Source organism: Macadamia integrifolia, chromosome 6 (assembly GCF_013358625.1).
Source record: "Macadamia integrifolia cultivar HAES 741 chromosome 6, SCU_Mint_v3, whole genome shotgun sequence".
In the NCBI taxonomy this organism is placed as follows: Eukaryota; Viridiplantae; Streptophyta; class Magnoliopsida; order Proteales; family Proteaceae; genus Macadamia; species Macadamia integrifolia.
In genome coordinates this window covers 25,830,751-25,841,950 of record NC_056562.1, presented here as the reverse complement: position 1 = coordinate 25,841,950, position 11,200 = coordinate 25,830,751, and the positions used below count along the sequence as shown (strand labels likewise).

The following is an 11,200-nucleotide window of genomic DNA, read 5'->3' as shown; positions in this document are numbered from 1 at the left end:
ATTGTGAAGTTAGCGTCTTTTCTAAAACCTTCAAATGCTATCAACAATAAATTACAGCAACAGAGGTTCTCTTGAGAGAGAGGGAAAGTCTCATAAAAGTCTTAAGACTTAACTTCCTAAAGCTACTCTTTATAAGCACTAAGGTGACTAATAATTTTTGAGACAGCAATAAAAGACTTGAAACATAATTTCATCATACAAATCAACCATGGCCTGAAACCACAGAAAAGAATGGACAAAGCCCATCTGAGACCTTAAGAAATAAGATAGGGAAACTTATGGAATATCTATTCAATGCCTTAAGACAACTACCTACCCAGCAGGTATGAATTTGAGCACATTGAATATATTGAATGGGGAATTAAAAAGACCCATATGAAGAAGACAATAAGCCGCGCACTCATGAAAAATGAACACAATACGCCAATCAATAAAGGATTAGAAGAGGTAATTAATTACCATCTTCAGGATGTTGTAGGCAGGCAATCAACTTCTTCTGATCCATGCACCTGTTGGACGACACATCACACTTTCCATTCCATGAAGCAATGGGCTGGCTTTCATCCCGCGCATTCTGGGAACTTTGAGTTTGAGGGGTCTCATTTCTCGATTTATCATCCGAACTGGGGCTAGGCGATGGACTAATCTATAAACAAAGTGATGGTTCAGCACTCTCAGTTCTAAAACAATCAATTCAAATTCTAAGTCCAGAAACCAACAAAAAGAAATGAAACAGAAAGCAGTGCTACCTCCGTTTGATTTAAAGTCTCCTTCTGCAAAATCCTCACCATTGTTCGAAACCTTCCAATCATCGATGCATTGGATCCGCCAGCAACTATCAAAACTAAGACTAAAATGGCGAGAATTCTATTTCTACCCATTGTCACAAAAATCTAAGCTCTTTGGACCTGAATACTCTAACCTTTCAATCTGATTGTGAAAACGAACGAAAACATCTCCAGGAATCTCATCTTTCATCCGAACAAGAAACCGTGATAGAAATTAAGCAGAGCATCAAAAGGAACGGCGTCAACCATCAAAGTGAAACCAGATTCAGCCAGGCAAGATCGGAGAGACAACCCAAAACGATTAAATTAAAGCTTTCGATCCACGAGAAACAAATTTCGTATTTGGAAATTTTGGTCTTAGGGTTTATTCTCCACAAGATGAGACTTTGACCTCCCGCCCTCTGCTTGGAAAAGAATAGAGAAAGCTTTTCGAAGCAGATACTTAGAAAGTACGGAAACGTAGTTCGTGATTGGTTGTTGGGATGTGAGAGGGTGAACCGATGAAGTATTCTATGATTTCCTTTTCCGAGTAAACACGCGAGTCGTCTTGATTTGTCCCTTTCGGAAATTCTTCGTGAGCCTGACTGTGGCCGTGGGATGTACGCGTTAGCCAAGTCTAAGGGTCTATTTGATAACGTTTCTGATCGTTTCTGTTTTAAGAAATGGTAGAAACATAAATTTTCGTTTCTAGAAACAGAAATGGAATTGAAGGTGTTTGATAAGTTATGTTTTTAGAAATCAATAGTAACCAGTGAAATAATGGCCACAAGTCGTTTTCAGAAACAGCGAAACAAACCAAGTTTAACTTGTTTCGCCTGGGTCGTTTCTTGAACCATAAATAAGTAAAAATTTATATTTCTATTTCTAAAAATAAGTGAAACGAAACAGTTTTATCAAACGCTTTTTACTCTGTTTCTGCTGTTTCTGAAAACAGAAACGGCAAAAACGCGTTTCTTGAAACGTTATCAAACGGCCCTAAGTTGCAACATTTTTTGAGAAATTTACAATATTTTGGTAAAGTAATTGACAAACACCATACTTTGGTAAATTATGTTTTAAGAAAAAGAACGCTACCTAATGGCATTGGCATCTACACTCGGATCAGGAGTGTACAAAATTACTACCTCGCCTCTTGTGAAATAAAAAATCTCATATATATTAATGCCCTTACAAACCATGTGATCAGGTAGTTGGTAGCAATTCTTCCCTACTTATTTTATAATTGGGATAAGCTTAATTAAGTTTAGATTATAAAGATAACTCTACAAGATACATTGAGATTAAAGGAAAAAAAATAATCAAAACACTATCTTAGTAAAGGTAAAAAAATTTCCATGACGCTAGTGTGCTTTGCCCTCTTAAACATGGCCTTTCTCTCTCTCTCTCTCTCTTCTATCATAACCACTTGGGCTCCATGTGGATAATGTCATCCCTGCACTGGTGTGTCAGGGATATTCCTCCCTCCCCCTCCTAACATCATGGGGAACCCTTATTCGTTAATAATTTGAGTATCATTTCTCTTTGTCTATCTTCTCTTCACATGAAATTATCTTTTTGCCCTCATGTCTGAAATCATTTTACTTTTACTCATTCGTGCACTCCCTATGTTTCTTGCTCAAGAACCCTCTCCCATAATTTTATACCTTCGATGTTATGAAAATGTTTGGAAGTTATCAATTAAAGCACTTTTTGATGCTCTTTTCCACCTTTTTAATATGACATGTATGTACCCAAAAAAAATATGTATATATGACATGTAAGAATTACCTATGTAATTGTGGGAGAAGATTATCGAAGTCCATATAAGAAGATAAACCAATATCTCCAAGAACCGATTCAGTTGTACTCCTGGGAAATCCATGACGGAAGCAATTTACCTTCTTAGGAGGCTTATGGAAAGGTCTAGAACCTACAAGAGGATCTCCATATGATCTTCATTGACATAGAAAAAGGCATATGACAGAGTCCTCGGAGAGTTCATCTGATATGCATTGGAGAAGAAAAGCGTGTCAAGTAAATATGTAAATATTTTTAAAGACATGTATGAGGGCATGATGACAAGTGTCAAAACTGTGGAAGGTCAAGACAATGAGTTTCGTATCATTATTCGATTGCATCAGGAATCCGCTTTAAGTTATTTATTTACACTTATAATGGATCGGTTATCTATGAAATTTTAAGGGGAGGTTCAGTGGTGTATGCTTTTCACTGATGATATTGTGCTAGTGGCAGAGATCAATGATATGTTGGAGTTATGAAGATTTACCTTGGAATCTAGGGGTCTCAAAATTAGTGGAACAAAGACGGAATATATGGTATGTAACTTTAGTCACTCACAGATAATGATGTAGTGAAACTTGAGGAGAGAGAGATCCCACTAAGCGACTCTTTCATATATTTAGGGTCAATTATAAATAAAGATGGTGAGATTGATGATGATGTATCTCACAAAATTAAAGTAGAATGGATGAAGTGGAGAGGGGCATATGGGGTATTGTGTGATCGACGTATATCTTTAAAGCTTAAAGGAAAATTTTACAAGATAGTCGTAAGACCGTTTTTGATCTATGAGGTAGAATTTTAGGCAATCAAGAAGCGTAACATAGATAAGTTGAGTGTGCAAAGATGAGTATGTTGAGATGGATGTGCGGCAAAACTAGGAGAGAGAGTGAGGAATGACTGGGCTAGAGCTGATTTGAGAGTTGCTCCGACTCAAGATAAGCTCAGAGAATGATGTTTAAGGTGGTTTAGCGATGTTCAACGTAGGCCTTTGAATGCTCATGTAAGGAGGAGTGATCAGATCTTGGAAGGAACCAAAAAAGCTAGGGGGAGGCATGAGTTGGTTAGGAAAGACTTGCAGAAGCTAAACCTGGTTCCCAGTATGACATCTAACAGAGCTATTTGGAGGATGTCCCGGAGGTATTGTGTTGCTCTGTTTTTTTTCTTTTTCTTTTCCCATTCTCTTTCCTTTGCTTTTTATTTCGATCGGTCGTGGATCTATGTAGCCAACCCCATTAAGCTGGGAAAAGAGTTTGTTGTTGTTGTTGTTGTATGTATTACCCATGCAATGCATCTTCCAAAGGATCCATTGTCCAAGCTTGTTTTGATGATGAATTCTACCCATAATATGGGAAGGGCAAAAAAAACAAAGATTGCCTTCAATGCATGGAATCCCAAACACTAAAATAGTGAGATCCACTCATGACGAAAATGGATTATAGATCCCACTGATACACTGGTCTGGATAATAAGAGTCAACATTTCCCTTAAAATAGGAAGGTCTGTGGAACTGTATGCTTTTATTATCACCAAAAGGCAAATATGTCCAGTAAAATTGTTTATAATCTAGGGGCCTAATCTCTTACTTTTGTGTGGAGTAAGTCCCATAAAGGAAAAGAAGAAGAAACATAAGATTGGGACAGAAGGCTAAAAGACCAAATGGAATTTCTTTGTGATGCAAACAAGAATAAAGTTGCTGAACAGTTTAGCTTCACCACCAATGGCTTCTGTTGCTTCAATATTTGGTTGGAGAAATTCTCTATAGAGTCTCACCAGACTCAACCCCCTCCATCTCCACAATTGATATTTAAGGTTGAAAACAGCATTACCTTTTCATTTTCTGATATTCTTCTGTGAATGTTAAGGTTTCTTCAACATGGATTAGACAATTGGCTCCTTAAACTTGACTCACTACGTTTCAAGCTGGAACAATTACTGCCTTGAGTGCCTAACTTTTCTTGTATATATGTAAAGGAGAGAGGTTCTAAAGACTTAAGTCACTGAGTCTTTAGTGATGGAAGGCAGTCAGAGAAGATTTGGGGATGATAGTTCATTGTTCGATGAATTTGAACGGCTCACCTTCGAGATCAAACTTAATCAAGCCATATTAGGTAGGAGTCTTTCGGAGCCCAACATGATTTGGTCCCTGGAGCCCCGAGGCCCTCAACTGCAACCAATGGTGTCACAGGTGCGACAAGGACGACGTAAAAGATTGTTGAAGGTCATGAAGAAGCTATTCAGACCAATTTTGGGCAGAAAGCCTGGAAGAAGAGAAGACCCAGATCCAAAGACGAGCCTTTCTTCTTACAAGACATTTAGCAGATCTCTAAGAGTTTGAATCAACTGTTGAGGTGGTGTTCTCATCTGATCTGCAATTCTGATTTTAACTTTATTGATCCCTCATTTGTCCTTCTGTAATGTAATTGTCCCCAAAGCAAAAAAGAAAGGATTATTATTAGTAGTACACTCTGAAACAGATCATCCTTGTCTTATGATCATATAAATCTTTTAAGTATAATATGACAGAAGCTGTTTTATGGGTTGGTCTGGTTTTTCTGTTACATATTATAACTACTTACCCAGAACTGCTCTTAGTTGTTGGGAATCTTCATGTCTGGATTTCCATTTTAAACCAATGTCAAGTCACGTGCACTGAGAACTTTGACAAAAGATTATGCAGCTGGTTCTCATTTCTGGATTAACACTAGTCCAGTCTCTTGCATTCGTTCTCTGTTATACATTGTCCTCTCTTGCTCTGTCTCCTTCATCTTTCTTTCTTCCATAATGTTGTGGTCACAGTGATCTTAACCTCTCCAGAAGCCAAAAAAGGCAAGTTGTGACTTTTTGCAGCGTTTACATCCTTTGATAGACAACCTACAAAGGCATATCGTTCTGAGCTGTTGATCATTTTGGAATAAGAGAGAGATTACTCCAAAAGCAAGATTCTGTTTCTGGTGAGGAAAGTGGTAGATTAACCACCACAACCAATCAAATTTTGGTTGACTAATGTGATAGGCCACCAACTACCCATAAGAAAAAGAACATTGATCTGGGGGGAAAATGGGATAAGACTCGCTGAGGAACAGCATTTGTTGAACAAAAAGTTGCGTATTTTCTTGAAACTTATAGAAATTTACCCACCAACAAGCAGGCTGAAGTTCTTGACTTTTTTCGACAACATTCGATCCCTGATGCTTTTGGATTTGAACAATCTGGAACTTTTGGTCTAATGTACCAGTCTCATTGCAAGGAAAAAATTGTCTCGACTAGCACAGAAGGGTTTTGGATGACATAGTAGGAAGTGAGTTGCATCCAAATGTTGTAACTTTCATGATTCTGACCAATGGCTACTGCAGAAAGAGGAAATTGCAGAAAGCAATCGAGGTTTTTGAGGTCATGGGTCAAGGGTGGGAACTGTCAATGAAGAACAAGAATCATTCCAAGAGACCTGACATTTAATACATATACTGCAATCATGGATGGTTTCTGCGAGGTAGGTAGGTAGGATGAGGCAATGGTTATGGAGCTGCTGAAAGAAGCTTTGGAAATGGAACTAAATCTAACCGTGGTCTCTTTCAATACAATGTTTATTGGGTATTGCAAGGAGGGGAGGCCTTTAGAGGGGATTAATCTTTTGAAGCAAATGAATGAGATTTTGAAGTGACGTGAGAGAGGGAGAGAGAGGGAACTGATTTAGGCAGCTATGTCAAACAAAGGTTACGAATTGCAGGCAAAGGAAAAAACCAAAATTTGATGTTTATTCCTTCATTTATATTAAAACTACTCAAGCCATTTGAATGTTACAAAGACAGTATGTCAGAGAGATCAAGGATTTGAATATCCTTCCCACCCATCTTGCTCCAGCTTGTCGGCCTTCGTCAAGACATCATCCTTCATGTCTTGTTGATATTGGATTATTCTAGCCTGCAAATCAGCATCCCCAACTGCTAAAATCCTAGCTGCTAACAAAGCAGCATTTCTCGCATTGTTTATTGCAACCGTTGCAACAGGAACACCTCTTGGCATCTGAACAATTGATAAGAGGGAATCAAGCCCATCAAGTGAAGACGCACGTACAGGGACACCAATAACAGGCAATGGAGTCAATGCAGCCACCATACCAGGCAAGTGGGCGGCACCACCAGCACCAGCAATAATAACCTGAAGTCCTCGTTCCCGAGCAGACAAAGCATAAGAGTACATCATTTCAGGTGTTCGGTGCGCTGAAACTATCCTCACCTCAATTGGCACACCAAAAGAATCCAAAATATTTGCAGCTTCCCTCATGACTGGAAGATCAGAATCAGAACCCATTATAATCCCAACAAGTGGAGCAGTGAAATTCTGACCTTCCAGTCTTTCTTCACTCAGCATTGAATTCAACCACCGTTCCACTATGCCCAGAGATGGGCCCACAATTGTGATATGGCCCATCTTCCGCTGCTTTCGCATCTCTAGCTTATCATACCAATGAACAGAAGCCCCAGGAGTTCTCAGTGCCCTACCAAGCAGCTGGTTTGCCAAATAGAAACCCCACTCCCCATCCTCTTCGCCAAGTATATTGTACATAACGGCAGCTGGTGTTTTCATTGATGGATCACCAAGTGGAAGACCAATGACAGCGCGCAAATGCTGCTCATATTGTGAAGTAAAACAAGATTCAATTGTGTGATGCCCACTATTATGAGGTCTAGGAGCTACTTCATTTAGCAAAATCTGTCCATCCCTTGTCAAAAAAAGCTCAACCGCAAACACACCAACTCCTTCTAATGAAGTAATTGCCTTTTTTGCAAGATCAGTAGCCAGGCTTCTGATCATCCACGGTACATCAGCTGGTGCCTTAACTATGTGACAGATATTATCCTGGTGAATTGTTTCAACAACAGGATAGCATGAAATAGAATTGTCTCTTCCCCTTGCCACAATAACAGCCAGCTCCTTTACAAATGGGGCCCACTTCTCAGCATATAAGCCTCGATTATATCCTCCAAGAGCAGCAACAGAAGAAGAAATCTCCTCTTTGCTGTGAGCAACGGCATTTCCACGCCCATCATAGGCTAGCCTTTTACTCTTGATCATAAGAGGGTAACCAAATGAGTCCCCTGCCTTCTCTGCACTTTCAAGATCACCGATCTGCATAAAATCAGGAACTGGGATTGCATTCCTAGAAAAATGAACTTTCTGGAGATATTTGTCTTGGATTATACGGATTGTAGAGGCTTTGGGCTGGCAATCGACTCCTTGTTTCTCAAGTTTCTCTAGCGTAATTGCATCAACATGTTCAATTTCCACAGTCAATACTCCACATCTTTTTGCAAATTCCTGAACTGTATCACTATCATCATAGCTTCCAACCATATGATCATAGGAAAGCGCACTTGCTGGACAGTTCTCGTGTGGATCCAAAATTGCTACTTTGATGGCCATCTGAGAAGCTGCCTGACATAGCATGCGACCCAGCTGGCCTCCCCCCAGGACTCCCACAACTATATCAGAGAATCCATGGACTGGTAGATCACCTTTCTCAGTAGGACTGTCATGACTTTCACCAGATGCCTGGCAGTGAGTGATCCAACTCTTCTGCCCAGAAGAATATCCAATCTCAGCCATTCCTCGGTTGTTGACTCCCACAGGAAACCCCACTTCTTTCCTTTGATGATATGTAGGTTGAGTTCTGAATCCTGAGCCAAACACAAAATAGTTCCGGTGACCACAGAATGCCGTAGTGTGACACTGGAGAAACATTTCTGGCTTTCACCTCTATTATATCTTCCTTGACCACCCAACCCCCTTTCACTTTGAGTCGTTAATTGCTGATTTCCGAATCCACGTTAAGACAATTCGGGGCTTCCTTTCTTTGGTCCTTAAAGAATAGAAGCAAAGTGATGCGAGGACCAAATAGGGAATAGGGAATGAAGAAATGATACACTACCTACTGCTGGCAGTGCAGACTACTGGGTCTTCTTTGCAATTTTAACTTCCATCTTTGACATAAGGAGTTTTCTACTAATCTCCAGACTCTGTTGCAAAAAAAGAGCAGACAAGCCTCACAATTAAAAACTATAGCAACTCTGCACCCCAAAAAGAAATGAAAAGAATTGTTATTAAGATAGCAACCAAGCAATACAATCAAAGACTAATAATACAAAAACAGCCACCCCAAAAATATCTCAGATTACATATACGAAAGGAACCCAAACAATCTGTATACAATTTTCCTGCAGTGCCCAAGGTTTAAAAACTCAGAATCAGGTATGGGACCAGTCTCAATCAGTCCAGAATCAGGCGAACGTTTCAAATTTTATCAGAACTCATTTGTAAAAAATCAGGATTAATCCAAATCGGGATCAGCTGATCCCAAGTCCAATCAGCCAATTCCAATCTGACTTTTAAAACCTTGGCAGTACCCTTTTCAACAAAATCACTGCTAAGAAAGATCTAAAAGGTTAATTCTAGGGCTTCAGACCACAGGTAACATATGACTTCCCAATATTACAATTGAGGACCAAGCTCCGTGACTTTTGTCTTTGAAGTGCTGAGTTACTTAAGACTCTCGTCTAAGAGAAAGAGTTTCCCAAAGGGCTACCTTTTCTCTTTACATGAGAGCAAGCCCGACCGATGAGTAGACACAGCAACCATCTCAACCTTTCAATCACTAAAACGATGTTCATTGCTTTGTTCTGTGTATCAGAAAATTCAAGTCTACTTCTGTTTAACTCAATCCAGACAACAACAACAATGAACTGACATTAACACAAATAGAAAACAGAAACTTACAGAGAGAGACAGAGAGAGAGAGAGAGGAGATTACCTGGTTCCTGAAGACCTGAAATTGAAACGGCTTCTCTTGAGGGAAGGAAAGGATTAGGTTGAATCGGAGCAGCCGCCGGATTTTAATCACATTGGCGGAAGTTTCACGCAGAGCGACGCCGGTTTTACGTCGGGGCTCACAGTAGAAGTATTCGGACCAGTCTGAACTATGACGTAGGGTTTATCTGGGTTTTATTGAGAAGGTAAGGATTTATGTGGGAATATCTGATATGGAGGAAAAAACGTAGGAAGGCTGAAGAAGCAGGGGATTGTGATATGAGAGGGCAGCAAAGTCATTTCATTTGAAGAGGAGAGAGAGTGTAACAGGCACATAAGTGCTAGCTTACCCTACCTGGTAGCTCAGAAACCTTTTCTATGATGAAATCAATACATAAACCGCAACCCATTGTCTTGTCCATTGTAGCAAGTGTGTTGCCCAGGGCATGAACTTGACGTCATCTTCACCTTCCTCTGGCTTATCACGGGTAGTCTATTCAAGGTTTCAAACTCAACGTGGCAACTAAACACACTCATTCCTTGTCGAACTTCACCAACATCCCTCTTATTGTACGAAGTCCTCTTTATCCTTGAGAGCCTAATTCAATGTAGAGAGGATCCCTTTACCATGGGTGAAGGAAATTTTGGAATTGAGTTTATGAGTTTTTACATTTTATTATTCATTTATTTATTTTGTAAACAAAACATCACTATTAGGTTGTGTGGCCCCTACACTTAAGGATGTGAATTTGTAACCAAAACCGTTTACCGAAATCAAATCGATCCGTTTACACCAAAGCCGCTAAACCATTTAATAAATGGTTCAATTCTGGTTTCAAGTTTCGGGCCGATTAGCTAAACGGGTCAAAACCGAACCAAGCAGTTTAACCTGTTGGTTTCAAACCAAATTTAAATTGTGAAAACCAAACTATTTAAACCATCAAACCGATCCGATTAACCCGTTTAACAATTAAATAAGGCAGAGGCAGAATCGGTATATCATTTCCAAAAAGATAAAACCCTACAGTACAAATGATTGGGATTTTGAAGCTTTGGTATGCTTACGTGATTGAATGTGTGATGCGACTTTTTGAGGTAATATTTTTTCTTTTAACCTCGTATGAAATTCTTTAAACATTAGTTTCATATTCTAAGTAATTGTTTTCTTCCTTTATATAGCTGAGACGGATGAAGAGCAATTATTTGAAGCCTTGGAAGATGTGTTTTAGAGCCTTCTACTTCTACTTTAGCATCATCCACCACTATTATCGGTGTTCATTAGTATTTAATAGTTTTGTTCGCATTTCACTTTCTCAATGTAATATTTTCTTTTACTTAGTTGTTTGGTTGTTTTAACAAAGCATAATGGTTTGCATTTCACATTCTCAAGACTGAATCGTTTATCACCAAAAGCAAATTTTAATAAACATGCGAATAAACTAGCAAACCGATTGCTAACCATTTAGAAACAATATGGAATAAACCGAAATCGAAACTGTTTAAAACCGTGAAACCGAAATAGTTTAAAAACCATGGAACCGAAACCATTTACTAAACGGTTGCGATTTCAAAAAGTATAACCATTTAATAAATGGTGCAATTTTGGTTTCAGCCAAATAAATGTGAACCGAACCGCACTGTTTAAACCGAAACAAACCGATTAACACCCTTACGCTGCACTAGGGTGATGTGGCCATTTTGTGCACTCCTTGATCTCAGCGTAGGTTACAAAACAGCCAAGCATGATCTTTTTCTCTTTTCTCCCCTCTTTTTTTTTTTACTCATCTCTCGCTTCCTGGGAGGTACACAGAGTGACATGGACATTG

The 11,200-nt window shown here is 39.3% G+C and overlaps 1 protein-coding gene across 2 annotated transcripts; it reads right to left on the bottom strand.

Annotated features, from left to right (window-relative positions):
• Positions 1-6,291: 6,291 nt before the first annotated feature.
• Positions 6,292-9,648, bottom strand: LOC122081867 (phosphoribosylaminoimidazole carboxylase, chloroplastic-like). 2 transcript variants are annotated; one of them, XM_042649225.1, is made up of 3 exons: positions 9,379-9,648; positions 8,500-8,587; positions 6,292-8,430 (listed from the first exon to the last, which is right to left on the bottom strand). In XM_042649225.1, the coding sequence occupies exon 3, from the start codon at positions 8,310-8,312 to the stop codon at positions 6,393-6,395; it is 1,920 nt and encodes a 639-aa protein (XP_042505159.1). In that variant the 5' UTR covers positions 8,313-8,430; positions 8,500-8,587; positions 9,379-9,648; the 3' UTR covers positions 6,292-6,392. The 2 variants fall into 2 exon arrangements, with proteins under 2 accessions (XP_042505159.1, XP_042505158.1); XM_042649224.1 differs by having other exon boundaries at positions 6,292-8,587.
• Positions 9,649-11,200: the final 1,552 nt, after the last annotated feature.